Source organism: Glandiceps talaboti, chromosome 19 (assembly GCF_964340395.1).
Source record: "Glandiceps talaboti chromosome 19, keGlaTala1.1, whole genome shotgun sequence".
NCBI lineage: Eukaryota > Metazoa > Hemichordata > Enteropneusta > Spengelidae > Glandiceps > Glandiceps talaboti.
The window spans coordinates 16470201-16493655 of NC_135567.1; the positions used below are offsets into that span (position 1 = coordinate 16470201).

The 23455-nt window shown below is 37.4% G+C and overlaps 1 protein-coding gene across 1 annotated transcript; it reads right to left on the reverse strand.

Moving 5' to 3' along the window:
- Positions 1-301: 301 nt before the first annotated feature.
- On the reverse strand, positions 302-16437 carry LOC144449886 (uncharacterized). The gene is made up of 14 exons (XM_078140432.1): positions 16331-16437; positions 15827-15891; positions 15551-15605; positions 11124-11198; positions 9351-9445; positions 8349-8513; positions 6920-7046; positions 5629-5703; positions 4218-4348; positions 3584-3644; positions 3182-3226; positions 1957-2013; positions 1170-1382; positions 302-468 (listed from the first exon to the last, which is right to left on the reverse strand). Exons 1-14 carry the CDS (start codon positions 16361-16363, stop codon positions 361-363), a joined length of 1305 nt encoding a protein of 434 aa, XP_077996558.1. The 5' UTR covers positions 16364-16437; the 3' UTR covers positions 302-360.
- Between the last annotated feature and the right edge of the window lie 7018 nt (positions 16438-23455).

The window sequence follows — 23455 nt, forward strand, 5'->3', positions numbered from 1 at the left end:
GAACCATTTTTAGGTCCAGTCCATTTCAGATTTTTCTATCCATATGACATTACTGCAGGAAAGGTTCTGTCCATTCATTTGTGGTTCTAACATTAAATTAACATAGAGAAATCTGTACAGCCATTGTCATCCCTTCAAAAATCAGCGTTTTTGATTTTATGATTTGAAAATGTTCAGATTGCATGCTTTGTAACAGAAATCTGCGATGGATAAAGTCTTCGTGCAGATGTACGTAGAGTGGTCTTAAAATAACGATAGTTTCTCTGTACACGCACGTGTCCACGCGCAGTCTTTGTCTCTTTTGTTATTCACAGATAAAGTGTTGATAAAAACATTGAATCAACGATATACAATCTAAATCTAAACAATGACGCAGCACCGACAATACCTCTGACGTCCCCCGCCTACTGATGGTGGTGGTGTGACGGGTGCAAAATACGCATGTACTTTGATTTCGGGTAACTGGGTCTGAAAACGAGGAAAAATAGAAATACAAAGTCTGTCAATAGATACAAAAGTTTTATTCTACAAACATTGTGGAAACCCTGTATGTATGTAAAAGTGTACATTTTATGGACTGGCTCAGTGCTAACACTAGGCTGGTACTAACACCTCACCAGTATGTGTTAGTCACTGGAAGGGTTAATACCTGCACCACCACCCCTATGTTAACACCAGGCTCGCTTAGTGCTAACACTAGGCTGGTACAAACACCTCACCAGTATGTGTTAGCAACTGGAAGGGTTAATACCTGCACCACCACCCCTATGTTAACACCAGACTAGCTTAGTGCTAACACTAGGCTGGTACAAACACCTCACCAGTATGTGTTAGCAACTGCAAGGGTTAATACCTGCACCACCACCCCTATGTTAACACCAGACTAGCTTAGTGCTAACACTAGGCTGGCACTAACACCTCACCAGTATGTGTAGTCACTGGAAGGGTTAATACCTGCACCACCACCTCTATGGTAACACCCGACTTGCTCAGTGCTAACACTAGGCTGGCACTAACACCTCACCAGTATGTGTTAGCAACTGGAAGGGTTAATACCTGCACCACCACCCATATGAGGCTATGTTAACACCAGACTAGGTCAGTGCTAACACTTGTCGAGTTGTGGTAATTGGAACATTTTAAAGCAATACGCTGTAACGCATACTAACCCTTAATCTCCTAATGCCAGCCCTTGTAATAAGTTGACAGTCGTAGAGTTCTATTCGTTGGAGGCATTGGCATCCCATGAGGTGTTCTAACGAAGCGTCTGTTATGAGTGGACAGTTATCCAATTCTATAACCTGTAGATGTTCTGTAGCACACGCACTGGTTCCTAAGTGTCGAATACCTTCATCTGTTATTAGCTCACAGTGGGACAAACTCTGCAAAAAAGTATAAATCAATAAATGAATGAATAAATAGATAAATACACTTATTAATAAATAAACACATACATACATACATTCATACATACATACATACATGCATGTATGCATACATACATATATACATACATACATACATACATACATACGCACATACATCCATCCATCCATCCATCCATCCATCCATCCATCCATACATACATACATACATACATACATACACACACATACATACATATGATACATACATACATACATACATACATACACACACACATACACACACACACATACATACATATGATACATACATACATACATACATACATACATACACACACACACACACACACATACATACATACATACATACATACATACATACATACATACATACAGTGAGTATATGAAACCCCTCCTCACATATCTTTGGCACTTTATACTGAAACTACATCAACACAATTATTTTTGTCTTGTGCCAAAATTGCAAACTACAATAGTTTACATAATAAAATAATAAGAAGTAATAAATAGCAATGTTTAAAAAGACTTGAGAAAAAAACATACTTACAAGTTTTTGTAAAACTGGACAACCAATGGCTAAATGGGCTAGTGTGGAGTCTGTTATCTGTAGTAAGAAAATACAATTATTACTTAAAGTATGGATGAGGAAGTGGAATATTTATTTCAGATTTTTAATTTATACAACAATTTTATCATGGCTTCCTACTTGAAAAATCAATGTGAAACAACATTATGCCAAGTTGTGTCTAGATAAATTGCAAAACATTATGTTTGTTACATGTATGTAACTTGTAAGTACGATAACAAACTTTTTATACATTTTTAGTTTATTGTAAAATATTGAGTTACAATCACAGACTCAGTCACTTAGTCTTTGTTGTTTGGTTTGATTTTTCAAGTACAAAGCCATGATAACATTGTTTTATAAATTAAAAATCCAAATTAAGTACCCAATCGTCATCCCATTCACTTTAACTATTTGGTAGTTTCAGTGCTAATGCCATGCTTGACACCTAGGTTGTTATGATTGACAGGTTTCTGCCATGGTGTGTTCTACAAACTATAGAGAAAGCATGTTGCTAGCACTGTCCTCGCTACTCCAGCCACCACGCTTGACAGGTTTCTGCCATGCTGCCATACAAACTATAGAGAAAGTATGTTTCTAGCACTGTCCTCGCCACTCACACCACCACGCTTGACAGGTTTCTGCCATGGTGTGTTCTACAAACTATAGAGAAAGCATGTTGCTAGCACTGTTCTTGCCACTCACGCCGCCACGCTTGACAGGTTTCTGCCATGCTGTGTTCTACAAACTATAGAGAAAGTATGTTGCTAGCACTGTCCTCGCCACTCACGCCACCACGCTTGACAGGTTTCTGCCATGCTGTGTTCTACAAACTATATAGAAAGTATGTTGCTAGCACTGTCCTCGCCACTGACAACACCATGCTTGACAGGTTTCTGCCATGCTGTGTTCTACAAACTATAGAGAAAGCATGTTGCTAGCACTGTTCTTGCCACTCACGCCGCCACGCTTGACAGGTTTCTGCCATGCTGTGTTCTACAAACTATAGAGAAAGTATGTTGCTAGCACTGTCCTTGCTACTCACGCCGCCACGCTTGACAGGTTTCTGCCATGTTCAAAAAGTGTTCTAGTACCCTTGATCTTTATGATACAACTCTCCAGGACCAAAAGTTTAAGTTAAATGCCCTACTTTTCTAGAACTAGAATGGTGTTCCCCTTAAATGTTTCTGTACTGTAGGTTACTTACTAGAACACATTCTTCTAGATCCATCCTTTCTAACTTGTGACAATTCTAAGTAAAAAAAAAAAAAAACAAGAAAAAAACAGTAGTTAACAAACAATTCTATAGTCACTCTGATTTAGTAGTTAATAAAAATGTAATGTCAAAATTGACTTAAGCAATCACAGTTGAAAGTATACAACTGTTTTCAAATGACCACCGATTCTTGCATATGTAATTTATACCCCTTAACTTTCACTTATTAACACCTATCAGAACCCTCAACTTACTCTTGATTACACAGACCAATTAACTTACCTAAGCTTATGCAAATCAGACCCCTTATATATAACTTATCATAACTTTACGTAATACAAATCAGCCCCCTTAACTTATAATTTGTAATACAAAACAGACCCCTTAACTTACCCTTGCTAATGCTTGGAAACCATTGTCTGTAAATTGAGAGCAGCCGGCGACTTCTAATGTTCTGAAAAAATAAATAAACATCAAATTTCTATTCAGAAATGGTCAATTTTACAATCATCTAAATACATTTTCAACCATTTTGATTGAATAATCAGCTAAAACTGGTCTGTTAGGTGTGTACATAGCATGGACTTACTTAAATCCATGGCAACAGTTTGCCATTGCAAGGACTGACTGATCTATGAGGTGTGTACATAGCATGGACTTACTTAGCCTCGTTTACCCAAACTCTCACTGCTGGGGGCTCTTACTACGAGATCTCCCAGATAAGAGTCCAAATCCCAACGTGGCCATGCCGAAACTTTCTGCAGTGCATGCTGGGAATACTTCGTGTCCAACATTGTAGGCTGAACGATGTAGGTACCTTAGCAACAGATTATCACACCTAAAGTGACTGATATATATTAATTAAAACAAACACGCCTTGTAATCTCATTTTTCCTGACTTGGAAGAAATGTACTCTGTAACATCCAGCATGGGGTAGTTGGAATATCGTTTCCTTAGACTCGTCTAGCTGGTCTCATAGGAGAGCCCCCAGCAGTGGGAGTCTGGGTAACCAAGACTATGACTTACTTGAGTTCATGGCAACCATTTGCCATTGCTATAAGTGACTGGTCTGTGAGGTGTGTACAACCTGACACACATAGATTACTTAGTTGGTGACAGCCTGTTTGTATGTGTTGTACACCTTCATCAGTAATTAACTGCACACCATGACAAGAAGATGAAAGATAAAAGAACAAATATAAGTGATTAAAATGGGTAAGGTTATTGTATTTAAACCGGCACTGGGACATACATTAGCTGGTTGTACCTCCTAGCCCTATAGCCTGTTTACTGCACTGTTGAGATACATCATTAGCTGGTTGTACCTCCTAGCCCTTATAACCTGTTTACTGCACTGTTGAGATACATCGTTAGCTGGTTGTACCTCCTAGCCCTATAGCCTGTTTACTGCACTGTTGAGATACATCGATAGCTGGTTGTACCTCCTAGCCCTATAGTCTGTTTACTGTACTGTTAAGATACATCATTAGCTGGTTGTACCTCCCTAGCCCTATAGCCTGTTTACTGCACTGTTGAGATACATCATTAGCTGGTTGTACCTCCCTAGCCCTATAGTCTGTTTACTGCACTGTTGAGATAAATCATTAGCTGGTTGTACCTCCTAGCCCTATAGCCTGTTTACTGCACTGTTGAGATACATCATTAGCTGGTTGTACCTCCCTAGCCCTATAGTCTGTTTACTGCACTGTTGAGATACATCGTTAGCTGGTTGTACCTCCTAGCCCTATAGCCTGTTTACTGCACTGTTGAGATACATCGTTAGCTGGTTGTACCTCCTAGCCCTATAGCCTGTTTACTGCACTGTTGAGATACATCATTAGCTGGTTGTACCTCCTAGCCCTATAGCCTGTTTACTGTACTGTTGAGATACATCATTAGCTGGTTGTACCACCTATCCTTATAGCCTGTTTACTGCACTGTTGAGATACATCGTTAGCTGGTTGTACCTCCTAGCCCTTATAACCTGTTTACTGTACTGTTGAGATACATCATTAGCTGGTTGTACCTCCTAGCCCTATAGCCTGTTTACTACACTGTTGAGATACATCATTAGCTGGTTGTACCTCCTAGCCATATAGCCTGTTAACTGTACTGTTGAGATACATCCTTAGCTGGTAGTACCTCCTAGCCCTCATATTCTCCACTTGTGTTGAGGAAAACTTCAAAAAATTTACATAGCCACACCCCAAAGGGGGTATTTACTGTCTCCATGCTACCATACACAACTATCTACACCCACTTGCAAAATAGCATGTGAACAGCACCCCTAGTGCAAAAAATTAATAAATGTGTAAAAATGTTTGTGATTGTACATATGATAACTTCTCTCTTTTTTTTTCTTTTTTTTCAAATCCAAAATAAATACCCAATCCTCATCCATATAGCCACTTTTAAGGGGTGTATAATAGATACTTACATTACAACTATGTAAATTAAGTGTTCTAAGCTCAGAACTATGTGCACCTAGATGGAGTAATGATTCATCAGTAATCTGAAACAAATTAAAAAAGAAAGAAATTCTGGTTTAGATCGTTGAGGGCATTGTTCATACAGCATCATATGTTTTACTTATTGATTAATTCACCTCACTGCTCTTCCTCAGGAAATAAGGTGTCAATGTGTCAATAATGGAAAAAAAGTCAAAGAAATTTCTTGTAAGGCCTAACATTTTTTTTTTTTTTAGAATAGATGGGGTAGGTAGATTTTTTATTTCATTTGTTACATGTATATATTTGTTTTCATATGTGAGTGTCCAGTTCAGGTAGTAATGTTTTCCGTATTTTTTTCCATATGGTCTCTGTGTTATTGGTTTCTACATCAGATATACAGCCATTACAGATTGGAAGAACAGTTTTATACTGTCTTTTTAAGTTCATCCCAGTTTCCACATCTACTATTTCTTGCGAGACTTCACAATTTTCGAGATTTTTTCTCTCGAATCTGTGAAACAATGTTTAGGGTCGGCATGAAAAAATAGGTGGGGGTTGGGTTACCAGGAACCAAACAATTTAATTCTTTTTATTATGCCTAATGCACAAATTTTGTGTTTCATATCTCATCTATGTGGTAGTGACACAAGAAAACCAAGTTACTATTTTGACATTCAACAAAAGTAAGACATTTACGTTCTACTCTACTCTTTCAGTGTTGCAGCCAGCCTTTTTAAATAAAGAGTGGGACATAGTGTCCCGAGACTTTCATTTTTCTGGGTAATCATACATTTTTTTTTTTTTTTTTTTTTGGGCAGGGGGGGGGGGGGGGGTGGGGGGTGGTAGATAACAAAAAAAGAGCACCAATGGCATTGTAACACAACTATTCAGTGTTTTCAAAATATTTACCCACATACTGAATGATTATGCAGTTGCCTATCCAACCCTGTTGTTATATATGCAATATAGACGATCGTTTGGCTGTTCCTAAAGGCGTGGTCATGTTGCTAAACATATGTGCATAAATTTTAGTGTAGGTTATCGATGTCCCGTTACTTCCAAAATTGTGGGTCAGGTAAAAATAAACAAGACTTTCATTTTTCTGGGTAATCATACATTTTTTTTTTTGGGGGGGGGGGGGGGGGGGATAACAAAAAAAGCACCAAAATTGTGGGTCAGGTAAAAAAAAAATGTGTGTCGAATGACCCAAAACCCCCTCTGGCTGCAACTCAACTCTTTTTCTCTGGTGAAATGATTAAATATAAAATAATGACTCACCAAACTGCAACCCTTAGCAATAAGTACTTTTAATTTAGGACAACCCTTAGCAAGAGCTTCTATACCATTATCTGAGATTTGGTCACACCATGACACAGCTAAATGTTCCAGATTTGGACAACCATCACTGAAAATAAAAATACAAAGATACTAAATCAATTGATAAATCAATCAATCAATCAATCAATCAACCAATCAATTAATGTATATAACTGATCAGTCCACTACAACCATGCTAAATGTTCCAAATTTGATGAAAAATTACTGAAACTAAAAAGACCAATATCATAAACCAACCAATCAAACTGTCTTCACTGCAAATGAAATACATGAAATCCAGCAATATGCAGATTGCAAGCCAGTCCCTGTGATCATGTGACAATCATGTGATCATCATGACTTCAACATTTATATAACATACCATACACACAATACAAAGAATAATTGGCCGGCTGGGCTGGCACCAAGCTAACATCAAGTTTCGTAAGTGCTAATATCGGCAACTGGAAGGGTTAATGCCTGCACCAGTCCTATATTAACACCAGGCTTGCTCAGTGCTAACACTAGGCTGGTACTAACACCTCACTAGAACGTGTTAGCAACTGGAAGGGTTAATATCTACACCAGTCCAATGTCAATACCAGACTAGCTCAGTGCTAACACTAGGCTGACACTAGCACCTCACCAGCATGTGTTAGCAACTGGAAGGGTTAATGTCTACACCAGTCCTATGTTAACACCAGACTAGCTCAGTGCTAACACTAGGCTGACACTACCACCTCACCAGTATGTGTTAGCAAACTGGAAGGGTTAATGTCTGTACCAGTCCTATGTTAACATCAGACTAGCTCAGTGCTAACACTAGGCTGACACTAATACCTCACCAGTGTGTGTTAGCAACTGGAAGGGTTAATATCTACACCAGTCCTATGTTAACACCAGACTAGTTCAGTGCTAACACTAGGCTGACACTAACACCTCACCAGAATGTGTTAGCAACTGGAAGGGTTAATGCCAGCACCAGTCATATGTTAATAGAATCTCACTCTGGTCAGTTCCAGTGCAGGTATTCAGGGCTTACATTTGTACTTGTGCAACGGCCCTTTACTTCCTCAATTCCCTGGGGAGCAACCAGTCCATTGCAGCCTCTATAAGCGCATAGGATTAAAGCATTCACATTGCAACCTCTATCCTACCAGGTCCCCAATTATACAGTTGGGTTGACTGAGGCATTAACGTGGTTCAAATCTTGCCCAAGGACTTACCACTCAGAAACAAACAGCAGCGACGGGACTCGAACCTACAACCTGTAGATTCCAAGCCGGTCACTTTAACCATTTGCCCATCATGACTCCACAATACCCTGTGTACGCTACACTTACAATCTCTCACACCATGAGGTTTTGTCGTACCATCTCTATATTCTTACCTTATAGCTCTAAGAGCATTATCTGTGATAGTTTGACATGATCCTAGATCGATTTTATGTAGTTTAGGGGCGTATTTACTAACACTGATTGCTGTGGCATCTGATATCTTCTTACAATCATATAAAACCAATTCTTCTATATTTCTACAATTTGAAGCAAATGTCCTGACAAAACAAAGATAAATACACAAATAAATATGTACTCTTGTTGTCCCATCTACATGTATATATATGCAAGATTTAAAGTGGTAGTAACATTGTGAGTTGAAGTACAATGCACACTTTTTCTTGTGAGAATGCATATATGTAAAACACAACAGCATTTCACCAAATTTTATCTCTGTATTACATGTAAACACTGGCACTGAAATTGTGCAAGTATTTAGTGTCTGTGTGTGTGTGTGTGTATGTGTGTGTGTGTGTATGTATGTATGTATGTATGTATGTATGTATGTATGTATGTATGTATGTATGTATGTATGTATGTATGTATGTCTGTTTGTGTGTATGTATGTATGTATGTAGTATGTATGTATGTATGTATGTATGTATGTATGTATGTCTGTCTGTCTGTCTGTATGTATGTATGTATGTATGTATGTATGTGTGTGTGTGTGTATGTATGTATGTATGTATGTATGTATGTATGTATGTATGTATGTATGCATGTATGTGTATGCGTGCATGTGTATGTGTGCATGTGTATGTGTGCGTGTATGTAGGTATGTGGGTATGTATTTATGCATGTGTGTGTGTATGTATGTACTTATGAAAGTGTATGTTGTATCTGTGTACTCCCAGGTATATTTGCATGCATGTATATTTCATTTTCTGTCGTCTCTCTGTGTATGTCTGTCTGGTTATGCACATACACGTACCGCTGTATACGGTATATGTGCATGCATATGAGCAAGTATGTGTGTGCATACATACATCTGTCTGTCTGACTTATCCGTACATACTCTATGTCTTCGTTAGTTACTCTATATATATAATACTTACTTTAAAGCACTATCTGTTACACTCTGGCACCCTCTCAAACTTAATTGCTTCAAAAATCCTCCACATCGCTTAGAAATATTTTCAACTACTGGCCCCTGTATAAATATAACAAAACAAAAAAAAGAGAGAAAGTGGTATTTGGTCTGCAACTGGTAGAATACTGTAATTATGCAAAATAAATGCAAATGAGTGCAGTCATTTCTTATAAACAAATCACATGAATTTTTGCTTTGGTTAAATGTATTGTAACAGAAATTGTAACAGAACTTCATGACGCGTGAATGAAAGTGTTGGTACATAGAGTATTTGTAATCATTCTTGCAGTGTTTTATGCTACACTTTCTCTGAATACATTTGTGAAAATACAGCTGTGGAGAACACTGCAAGCGAAAATAACCCTGAGTACACATACAGTATACTAATACTAATGCATCATGGTACTTTTATAACTCCATGGCACATGAATGCAAGTGTGGGCACTCAAGGGTATTTGAACGCATGCTTGCAGTGTTTTCTTTTTACTTTTACTTCAGGGGTGAACAAATCATTTTGTGAACTGGTGGTTCCCGGACCAGTGACTTAAAAAATCCAGTGGTCCTGCTGAAAGAATTAGTGGTCCCGGGTCCTGCTAATGTGAAACATTAAATCTTGCCTATAATCTGTATATTCAGTTGACTTTTTAACATAGTTATTAACAGTAAGGTACTGGTCCGACGGACCAGATAACTTGATAAGGTAAAATTTGTGTGGTCCACCCAAAAAAATTGCTAGTCCCGGACCCAGGACAAGTGGATTTGTTCACTTCTGTACTTGCTACACACACTATAGTCTGGATGCTAACTTTTTGGTTACTAACTAATCCACGTCTGGTCAAAGTCCCTCACTCAGCACAAAATGTACTTCATCTAATCAGTGAACCCCAACTGTTAAAGTGATGTACAGTGTATAAGTAGCATCCTGAGCTGACAAATATACCATATTTGGACATGAATATACCAAATTTGGACATTACATAACTACCAAATAAACACATTAACTTTATGAGGGACTGTCTTATTGGTTACAATTTTGTAATTGATTAACAATGACATGATGTTAATGACTGTGTGGGTGGCTGTGGATGAATTGTAAATTTCATTTCATGCATCTCAGGACTTCTAGAGCAGCAACTTTGACTAGACTGTGAGTGGAGGTACAAATCATTACGATACTGTAAGGAACTAGACTAGATTACAAACACTGCAGAGCCATGCAAATACCCCAAATACACCACACTTGTACTCGGCATGCATCACAGGATTGTATCATAGAATCTGGCTTTATGCCACTTATATCATTGTTTTGGAAATGTTCAATTTCACATTTTTACTATGTGACCGGAACGGTGTTGGTGTTGGTTGTGTACGCTTGATTGTGATATAGCCGTCTACATACCTGAGTAACCTCTATATCTACTTGGAATACAAATAGATCTATTGTGATATAGCCGTCTACATACCTCTATATCTACTTGGAATACAAATAGATCTATTGTGATATAGCCGTCTACATACCTCTATATCTACTTGGAATGCAAATAGATCTATTGTGATATAGCCGTCTACATACCTCTATATCTATTTAGAATGCAAATAGATCTATTGTGATATAGCCGTCTACATACCTCTATATCTATTTGGAATACAAATAGATCTATTGTGATATAGCCGTCTACATACCTCTATATCTACTTGGAATACAAATAGATCTATTGTGATATAGCCGTCTACATACCTCTATATCTATTTGGAATGCAAATAGATCTATCCTTTGCCAATTACTGCCATCCAAAGCTAGAATATTCCATCCCTATCGAGATAAAAATTATAAATAAAAAAATATAATGTTAGTTACTTGCTTTCTTACACTGTGCCCAAAGCGATTTACAATCATTAATTATGGCGGCACAACAGCCCTTCAAACATGCCAATACTATACCTTGGACAGTTACCTGAGTAATAGACATAGGGTTTATCAAGCATAGCTTGTTCTTACCCATTAATTCAAATTCAAATTCAAATTCAAATTCACCTTTACCAGAGTTTCATTTTCTCTGTGGCAAGGATTCTTTAATTTTTGAAAAAATATGGAATGAGCTAAACGTTGCAATTTAAAGTGGCCATATGGATGAAAAAATAATGTGAAAGAACATATACCAAGTCCATGTTCATAACTCAATACATTACAAAAAGATGCAAAAAGTGTAAAAAGTTTTGTTATTGTACGTACAATAACAAACATTTTACACATTGTTTAATGTTTTGCCATTTATTGAGATGTGAACATGGACTTGGTATATGTTATTTCACATTATTTTTGCAAGTAGAAAAACATGGTGAAGCTGTTTTATCAAATAAAAATCCAAAGTAAATACCAAATTCTCATCCATATGGCCACTTTAAAGTGTAATACCGCTCCAGGAACAGAGATAGCTTCATAAACTATATACGGTTTCTGATATTACAATCGATTGCAATTCCAGAGAAAATCACGCTGATATTGTGTCTTTATAGACTATCTTTGCTATTGGCTATTGCATCATGGGAGTCAGCAAAAACAATGTATTCAAGTTGCACAATGAATATTTATGAGAGATCTTTGATGTGGGACATTGCATCATGGGAGTCAGCAAAAATAATATATCCAAGTTACACCATGAATATTCATGAGTCCTGAATGCCTATACTATACCAGAGCAAAACAGTCACCATGAATATTTAGTGTGTAACTTGAATACATATGCACATGTAGGTAGCACACTTGTCCTGGTGGGGATGGGGGTGGGGGTGGGGGTGACGGTGGAGGGGTTGGGAATTAGTGACAGAATGGACTACAATATGTAGCATGACAGTTTTATTTCTGGTTCTTGTTCTGCATATCATCTTACAAATATTTGAATAAATTTCCTATCTGCAGGCCTTGAAGACTGATAATTTTCAAGGACTCTATTTTGAAATGTGAGGTCATTCAACTTCAAGGTCATTATAGGTATGTACATGTACATGTACCTAAATAGCAAATATTATAACAGAACCATTGTTTAACCCTTTCATGACTGGAAACGAGTTTTAAATCATTTTGGGACCCAAATTATATGAACATTTTCATAGTTATAATAATATTACTTCATTACAAAGTAACATTTCTTTAATTCCAGTCTAAAATGAAGCTGATATATGCCAAAAACTTACATAAAAACAAAAATTTTGTTCAAATAATTTTGGCGGCAAAGTTTTCAGTACTGAATGGGTTAAGTTTTGTTTACAGAAGTCATGACTTTGATGTTTACTTACAACTTTTAGATTTAGTATTTGACATTTATTTACAGTTAAAATGATGTAGGCTTGGTGTTTCAGTCATGTAACATGACATTTATTACACACCCTCAGACAACTTTTAATGCAAAACAAACAATTACATATGTGCTATACACAGTGGAGATGTAGTAGTGAAGTTGATTATTAGTTTGAATATATAAAAAAAATAATTGCAGCCATTAAAATCATCAATTCCTTGTGTAATGGTTTCTCTAGAAGCCTGCTTTTACTGCACTGTGAAAGAATAGCAATGCTTATCAGTGTTCAATGTGATTGGGTAAACAATCCTGATGTGTTTATTGTGTCTCTGTTATTGTTAGTCTAGAGTTGAAGTATGTCTAGCTCTGTGTCAAATCCGTTATGTCCCATGAGTGAAACACCAAACCTATATTATTTTAGCTGTAATGTCCCATGAGTGAAACACCAAGCCTACATCATTTTAGCTGTAATGTCCCATGAGTGAAACACCATGACTACATCATTTTAGCTGTAGTGTTCCAGGAGTGAAACACCAAGCCTACATCATTTTAGCTGTTATGTCCCATGAGTGAAACACCAAGCCTACATCATTTTAGCTGTAGTGTTCCAGGAGTGAAACACCAAGCCTACATCATTTTAGCTGTAATGTCCCATGAGTGAAACACCAAGCCTACATCATTTTAGCTGTAATGTCCCATGAGTGAAACACCAAACCTACATCATTTTAGCTGTAATGTCCCATGAGTGAAACACCAAGCCTACATCATTTTAGCTGTAATGTCCCATGAGTGAAACACCATGACTACATCATTTTAGCTGTAGTGTTCCAGGAGTGAAACACCAAGCCTACATCATTTTAGCTGTTATGTCCCATGAGTGAAACACCAAGCCTACATCATTTTAGCTGTAGTGTTCCAGGAGTGAAACACCAAGCCTACATCATTTTAGCTGTAATGTCCCATGAGTGAAACACCAAGCCTACATCATTTTAGCTGTAATGTCCCATGAGTGAAACACCAAACCTACATCATTTTAGCTGTAATGTCCCATGAGTGAAACACCAAGCCTACATCATTTTAGCTGTAATGTCCCATGAGTGAAACACCATGACTACATCATTTTAGCTGTAATGTTCCATGAGTGAAACACCAAGCCTACATCATTTTAGCTGTAATGTCCCATGAGTGAAATACCAAGCCTACATCATTTTAGCTGTAATGTCCCATGAGTGAAATGTGTGTGTGTGTATACTGGCACCCTGTAGCATAGCGCACAGGATTAGCAGTCGGGAGGTCACGGGTTTGAATCCCACTGGAAACAGGGGGATTTTTCTGTGACCGACCCAAACCCAGGGTGAGTGTTCTACAGACTCGATGGGTAGGCTGTATCACTTAGCCGTGTCTCACTCACAAGACGAGTGCGAATTTGGGGGGACTCCTGGAGTAATGACTCGAAATGTCGGGGACGATTACTCACTCGGAGCCCACAGGTGCTATGTTTGCCGGGCCTGGGTGACTCTGGGATAGCCTGTGGACTGACTGGGAAAGCCTTGCCAGTTACACAACAATGTGATATAGAGCATGTAACATTACCCTGTCATGTAGTAGTCCCAAACCTGAATGGATCTCTGTAGCATTATGTACGATTGTGTGTATATGTCTGTGTAACAGAAAATTTCTGGGAGCAATTCTCAACACACACAAAAAAAAAAATAGAAAGGGAGAAACCTAATAAAAAAAACCTTAAAAAATGATTTAATAAGATAACACTTCCACTGAAATGTTTTTAATATGTTAAGAAACAAAGTGAAATATGTATGTATGTAAGAACAACAGGCTGTGTTTACAGTTCTCATGTTTAAGTATACATGGAATTAAGTTTCATTCATTCTGTGGACGATTCTGCCCAATCACAATAAATAGAGCAATACCCTGGAATATCTGAACCCTACAAACACCCACGGAGAACCTGATTAAAAAGAAATCTCTCAAAAAAAGGAAATACATTTCCAATGAAATTCATTTAATACTTTATGAAATAACTTGAAATATGTACGCCAGAACAACAGACTGAGTTTACACAGTAGAGTATTTCATGTGTAAATGGAATCAAGTCTCAACATTTTTTTTGTTCATGATTCTTCCCCATCATTTAATACTTTATGAAATAACTTGAAATATGTATGCCAGAACAACAGACTGAGTTTACACAGTAGAGTATTTCATGTGTATATGGAATCAAGTCTCAACATTTTTTTGTTGATGATTCTTCCCCATCATTTAATACTTTATGAAATAACTTGAAATATGTATGCCAGAACAACAGACTGAGTTTACACAGTAGAGTATTTCATGTGTAAATGGAATCAAGTCTCAACATTTTTTTTGTTGATGATTCTTCCCCATCATTTAATACTTTATGAAATAACTTGAAATATGTATGCCAGAACAACAGACTGAGTTTACACAGTAGAGTATTTCATGTGTAAATGGAATCAAGTCTCAACATTTTTTTTGTTGATGATCCTTCCCTATCACAATAGACTTCTCTCACAGAGATTATTATTTTTAAAGACTTCATTGCACTGTGTCGCTTTCAAATTTATTAAAAAGTGTGATGTGCAGAGTTAAATTTTATTTGTATAAAAAAAAAATGAATTCCTTGAAAACGTTTTACTGGAGTGCACATTTCAGGTAAGTTTAGTGAAATAATTATCATTGACAATAACAAAATATTGTAATTATATCAGTGCCAAACAATATTTCATATCAAATTTTTAATTCAATATCTTATAGTCGTTTCCATGGCAACAACTGAAGTACTACCATCACCTGCATGTTGTCATGGAAACGAAGAAAAACGTACCTTTGAAACTTGTGCACATCTGCAAAGACTGACCACGTCCAGATATGAAAATATCCTGCGGCAACATTATAACAAAGAAAAATAGTTCCATTAGAGGGGAAAATTTCTATTTTCAATTGAAAGCTTGGTTGAAGTTGAGATAAAAAGGAAATGCAAATATTCACAGCTGACGTGGGGCAAAATGGCGACAGTTCGTAAAACTTGAATTGAATGTCCCTGAAAATTGAACTGCACACTAGTTCGAAGACGGACACCTCAAGACGGTGTGTTTCTTACCGTAATGTTAGTTCCTTCGGCAGTTTTTTATTAATAAGGGCTTCATCGTCTCCAAAACTTAAAATCTACAAAGAGAGAGAGACACGTTAACGTGTGGAAGAATGGAAACAATGGAACAATGAAATGGGTGACTATAGCACGGCTAACACAAAACACAATCAGCAGTACAGTACAGTACACATTAAAACCCAAACAAATAACATTACATCGAACACCAAGGTCGGACAACCGCTACCAAAATCAACCCTTGCTCGATAAATTTGATATTAGATATTCATAGAAGATCAGAAATCTGTGACTTTTGAAATAAATGTGCATGTATTTTTATCTGTGGACGAGTCGCTCCTCGATCAGCTGTGCATATAACCCCCGTATTTTTATTTTCGGCGACACTACTAGAAATGTTATTGTGTTGCGACACAGACACGGAGACAAAACCCACGGAAAGTTTCTCCAGTTTACATCAAAAACGACAATTTTGGTTATAAACACAAACATCCTTACCTCACTTTTACTACGGGCGCTACCGTTCATCATTTTGACGGCTGGATCCGTACAACAAATTATCTAAAATGCCCGACATAGGAAAAAATTCGCGATGAAAATAAAAACATGGAGGAGAAGACTCACATGCCGGATGTTAACTCGTCGCTGATTGGTTAATTTTTAATTGTCTCTTCAAGGCCGATTTACCGTTTCCATGAACTTGCATACATGCACAAAAGAGAGAAGTAATTTGAGTACATTTTGATTTAGCGCTGTACTAAATAAAGGTATTTTTAACAAAATACGGAAGAAAAACTTAAACTTTACTTCGTCATCGGTTGTGCGACCTAACCAATAGAAACATCTCTACTATGTGGGCGGATCAGCTGACTACTGTACAGGGCAACCTAATGTTTAGCTGTGACGTCATTTTTGCGGGAAATCCTTGCATGGGATAAGGTTTTGCAAGTGAGAGCAATATTTATTTTGCAGCCATGAGAAAATATCTCCCCATAAAGTGCGCACGCTAATGCATTTCTTGCAAAGTGACGCGGTGACTGATGACCGACTGAACTATTAGCGGTGCGTTTTATCAATAGCGCCCCCAACAGATCAATACGTTTATTTTGACAACTGAAACCTCGGGATTATATTTATTCGATGTGTACGTTTTTTCTGGTTTGTTATATTTCACTCCATCGTTGGGGGCGTTATTCAACGTACAGTGTGAGAACCATCATTCCTCCGATTTCTTGGTGGTGTGTTTACAGCTAAATAAAGGAGGGTGGCACTCAATATTTTGGGTACATTTGCTGTTCATGTTACGCTTAATATATTTCTAATTACTTAAAGTGGCCGAATGAGGATTAGTATTTAGTTTGTAATTTTAATTCATAAAACAATATCATCATGGTTTTCTACTTAAATCAATGTGAACAACAAAGGTCAAGTTTGCGTTTGTAACTCAGTAAATTTAATTGCAAAACATTACTGAATGTGCAAAATCTTCTATTCAACGTACAAAAACAAACTTTTTACAACCAAGTATCTAGGGAAAACCTGCGTTCTCCGGTAGATCTAGTCAAACTGAACGACACTCTTCTTACAGCATGTTGAATTTAAACAAATCCTGAAAGGGTTCAAACCACGACCACAGTGGTAAGAGGCAAGTGGTTTAACCAATCGGCCACTGACTATCCCACGTAGCTATATATGTACCTAGATGGTTCGGTATATCACTTAATCTGATTGAAATGTTATGTAATAATAATACAGCTCAATTATCTTATCTTTATTTCCTTTGTAATTGTATAATATTATCGTGTTTTGTTTGTGTGTTTGTCTGTCTGCCTGTCTGTCAGTCTGTCTGTCTGTCTGTCTGTCTGTCATTTGGCCATATACCATATGAATGTATGTATGCATGTATGTATGTATGTATGTATGTATGTATGTATGTATGTATGTATGTACATGTATGTACAGTATGTATGTATGCATGCCTGTCTGTCTGTCTGTCTGTCTGTCTGTCTGTCTGTCTGTCTGTCTGTCTGTCTGTCCATCCCTACGTCAGTCTGTCTCTGTCTCTTTGTTTGTTATTTTTGTGTTCGTTGTTTGTTTTCCTGTTGAGGTAGGGGTTTGTAGCTCAGTAGTGATCACCTTTCCTACTTCGACAACAATATAGAAAACGTACGACAGTGGACAAAGAAATAACGGTAAATGAAGAAATCGAGCCGTGTCTCTACATGAGATTTTATTAAAAACGGATTTTGTAATGGCATTTTCTTATTTTCAATTTCAATTTTGTTCCTTGTAATGGTTAGACTAGAAAAAATCAAAACAATCTCAACATTAAAATGCATAATTAAAAGCATGCATTGCCAATTGACTATTTTCTTTGAGTAGACACTTCCTTTCACGTATACTGGCCCGGCCGAGTGCCAATTATGTAGCTTAGGAAACCATTGCTTTATATTGGCACAATAGATATATGCAAGAAAAGGCTACGCCGCAAGGATATTGAAATTATAACAATAGAGAGCCGGTTATTCATTATCCATACAGGTGTGGCGGACGTGTTATAATCCCGCCATTGGATCTTGGTTACATTATCAGCAATTCCAGTTGTATATATGTCATTTTACAAAGTTATGGAATTTGTGTAGTCTTCAAGAACAGACACGAAGGAGAAATTGCGTGACAGGAAGACTTAAAACTGCAAGTTGTCCCTCCCAGACGGAATTTGTTGAGACAAACGAAGAACAAGATGGCGTCGAACATTGACATGTCAAAGGAACTCAAAACAACATCTGAGAAGACTAACCACGCTCGCCTGTGTCGGTTACTGGTTGAAGGTGGCACCAAAGCTTTGAGATGTGTTTTCAACTCTTGTCACCCTCCAAAAGATTTGGTAAATCAGCTATCCTCGCCTCGTGTTCAACAGATTCTTAAGAATTTGAAAACCCGGAAGGTCATCAACAAAGGTCAGTTGGATATCCTATACCCGTCATCAACAACGTCTGTGAGTTCTGAAAACTTTGATATCACCCTGTTGATGATATTGCTTAGGAATGTATGTAACCTGTGTCAACCTAACACAGGGTGGGACAACAAACCATCGACCAGGGATCACAGCAAAGAAGCTGACATTGTTCGAGTTAAATACTACAGAAATATACTGTACCATAGCCACACCACTAGCATTGATGATGGCGACTTTGAACGAATTTGGAATGAGATCGCCAGTGCATTAGAACGACTTGGGGGTAACAAGGAAGATATAGAACTACTGAAAACAGATAGTATGGACAGTGAACTTGAACAACGGTTCAATGATGAGATTGAGTGTTGGGCCAAAGCAGACGAAGAAGTCAGGGCTGGAGTTGAGAAACTTAACAAAAAAGTAGATTGGTTGGTAGAAAATTTCAAAAGCACAACCTCTGATATGAACATTGAAGAATCAAACAGTACTGCCAGTGGACACTCTGAAAGTGCCTCAAACCTAGAGTACGTGTGTAGTATCCATCAAGACAGTATGCTAGAACTCTACTGTCGTACATGCAAGGTGACCATATGTAAAAGATGTACTGTGATAACACACAAAGATCACGAGCATTTGAACTTGACAAATGCTAAGCCTGAAATAACCCAGTTAATAAAAAAGTACAGGAGTGCATTACAAACAAAAAAACAAGAGATCAATGACCACATAGATAAGGGCAATGAGTATGCACTTCTTTTCGAGAAGAATCACAAAGCAGAAATACAATGCATTAGGAAAAATACGCAAGAGCAAATGGAACTATTGGCAGATATTTTCAAGAAGCGGGGAGAGGTACTTGAGGAAACGATTATTTCACGTTATGATGAAATGAAAAATGAAATGGATAAAGAATTAGAGGAATTAGCAAGTAACAAGAAAAGTGTAACAAAAAGCCTTGAAAAAGTTGAAAACGCTCTCCACAACCCAGATATAATGAAATATGCTATTGTAACCTCTGAGCAGGATGATGGTGTTACAATGTCACTTTCAAAACCGACAAAATTCACAAAGGTTTATGATAAGGTGGCTACGTTTAAGCCACGTGTTTTACATCTACATATTCCTGAACATATTGGTTCAATCACCTTCTCAGTCCTGCCACACTCCTCCTATCTTGAGAAGAAGTATATTCCAACGTGTCTGAAGCAAGGTGATGTGCTATTTACTAGAATTCATACGTGTAATTATAATAATGATGAGAGAAACTGTGAGCCTGATGAGTTGAAGGTAACTGTGAAACCCAAAGACACAGCTTCACGACTGGTCACATCAAATATAACATCTGAACATTACTTATCACCCGGGTGCTACATTTCATGCTTAACATGTGAGGACACTGGGATACACGAGGTATCAGTGACCTTACGAGACCACCATATTATGGGATCGCCATTTGAATTTGAAGTGTTACCATGGAGCGTGACTGATATTGACCTTGAAAATGAGCTTGACGGTGACGTCATCAGAGGGCTAACTGTTGACAAAAGTGGATGTATCGTCATAGCAACAAAGACTAAAATCTGTATCATTGATCAGCACGGGCAGAAAGATAAAGAAATACCTTTTTCTAATATGAAAGAATCTTACGAAGTTCGTGGTATTGCTGTCGCCGATCCGAACAGATATTTTGTTGCAATCGATAACTCGAACGCTTTGGATATCAAGCCTTCAAAGAGAAATTCCTTCGTTGCCGAGTACAACGACAGTGGTGAAGAAGTTATCACTTTTGGAAAGGATAAGTTGAAGTTAATAAGGGGCATTGCAGTTGATAAAACGTATGCTTACGTCACAGACTGTTCAAGGGAAAAGAAGGTAGCCGTGTTTTCAATTGGACGGAAAAACACTGGAAAGAAATACACTAGTCTGACGTGCAACCTTACCTATCCCCACTTCGTCTCAGTCAAACCTCATGATCAGCAGCTTCGAATTGTCTCCGATGGCAAAACTACTGAAATGTTTCATAGGGGGTTCATTTCCAGTTATCGCTACTGTTCACTTAAAATGATATCTCCATGTGGAGTTTGTATAGATGAAGACGACATCGCTTATGTCTGTGATCGGGATAAAGATGTTATACATAAAATAAACTGTAAGACTAGGTGTGTTGGATACATACCATTGGCTTCCTTAGGCTTAAGGAGTCCTGAACTGATAGCAATAATGAGCAACGATCCCTGCAAGATAGTCATCACTGTTAACGGAAATCGCCAGTTGAAAGTATTGTCATGAGTTACTGACAAACTTTCTCAGGCCTATGGTGTGTGTTTTTGTAACAAAGACAACAATAGCTCTGTGTACATCATTTTACATTTAGTATGCGTTGTTTGGAAACATATAATATTCCCAACTCTTTATCTTCGCTATTAGCTAAGGATGCCATTCATGACCTAAGGGGCTTTGTCACTACGAGTAGTCAGTGCAATGACAAACGTCTGGGTCACGAGTATTTTCGGGCTGAATGAAGAATATTGAGGAACAATATGATTATACATCCTGAAGTACTTTTATGAAAAGCGGCGTAAAGGCGACTTGGAATGTTTTGACCCATTTCGAGAACTACAGGACTAAGAATATAAACACTTAACTGTCGTAACTAGGCCGAACAGAATATTAAAACATTCATATTTTCTGTTCGAACACGCCAACTTGGCTTGTTTGTCGAATTATTTCACGGATATTGTTTTATTTGGTATAGTAAACTTGGTAAATAATTTTAAATATAATAAATATCGACCAATCACTCTTGGAGAGAAAACATCCACTTGTGGCCAAAATTATCAAACATGCTAGATATTTGGCTCACGGCCACGAATGACCAAAATCTAATGAAAATTTGCCCGTACATGAGAGGAAGTGGCGTGAGCAGATTGCCACCAGTGAAACTTTGCTCTGCTGATTGCTCTAGTGTGCGCCTGGCTTAAGGTTGAGATAACAAGGGTACAATATCTTGCTTCATTTTGTCTGAATGAAATATTACAACTAGACGCAGACACACGGGCACTAATGTCTGTATGTATTGTCTTCATAGTGGTCTGTTAATATGTCATTTCATTTCAACACAATGTTAATCTCATTATCTTTAAGAGTTATAGCATATGCAGTTTCTTATTGGGTTCTGTGTATTTGTATCAAACAGAGCCACTGAGCACTAACAGGAAACGGACTGTATAAGTACAGTGCTTACATTCCATTGTTTACTTTATTTCACTAATAAAACATACACAACTTATTTATCCAAGTGACAGGAATATCTTTAAATAGTATATTTTTATACCATCTTCTATAAACCTTCTAATTATATCCCACAGGCTTTTTAATATATGATTTATTTAATAATTTACATATGTGTATACACACACTAATACACATAAATTAAATTGAATTTATTTTTAAATATAATTTAATTTACATTCATCAGAATAATTAGGATACAAAAATTAACAACAATCAACTCTGATGAGGATCATGGAAATAGTTTACTTGAAATTAAACTTAGACTAGTCCATCGTCATGGCAACTAAGATATATATACTAATTACTTGGCATACAACTAAAAACAAATACATAATGACATACAGAAAGACCTAGTTACATTCCTATATAAACAAATTCAAAACAAGATAAATACTAGATAAACGATATAGCATGAGAATATTCATTGTTCATCTAATGCATATTCATATTTGCTAAGACCCCAAAATTTATATTTATTCCAGGAGTGATGTTCCCTTCAATACCTTTTGGGCGATTCGCATTTTTTGTGAACTTGAATACATGCAAAAAAAAACAGAGAAGTGATTTAAGGACATTTTGATTTAGAGTTGTACTACATAAGAGTGTTTTTAACAAAATACGGAAGAGCAACTGAAACTTTGCTTAGTAATCAGTTGTGCGACCTAACCAATAGAAACATCTCTACTATGTGGGCGGATCAGCTGACTACTGTACAGGGCAACCTAATGTTTAGTCGTGACGTCATTTTTGCGGGAAATCCTTGCATGGGATAAGGTTTTGCAAGTGAGAGCAATATTTATTTTGCAGCCATGAGAAAATATCTCCCCATAAAGTGCGCACGCTAATGCATTTCTTGCAAAGTGGCGCGGTGACTGATGACCGACTGAACTATTAGCGGTGCGTTTTATCAATAGCGCCCCCAACAGATCAATACGTTTATTTTGACAACTGAAACCTCGGGATTATATTTATTCGATGTGTACGTTTTTTCTGGTTTGTTATATTTCACTCCACCGTTGGGGGCGTTATTCAACGTACAGTGTGACGTGAGAACCCGGCCAAGAGAACCATCATTCCTCCGATTTCTTGGTGGTGTGTTTACAGCTAAATAAAGGAGGGTGGCATGCATGTATGTATGTATGTATGTATGTATGTATGTATGTATGTATGTCTGTCTGTCTGTCTGTGTGTATGTGTGTGTAGCCACCACAAATGGAAATCCTTGCATGGGATAAGGTTTTGTAAGTGAGAGCAATATTTATTTTGCAGCCATGAGTAAATATCTCCCCATAAAGTGCGCACACTAATGCATTTCTTGCAAAGTGGCGAGGCGACTGATGACCGACTGAACTACTAGCGGTGCGTTTTAT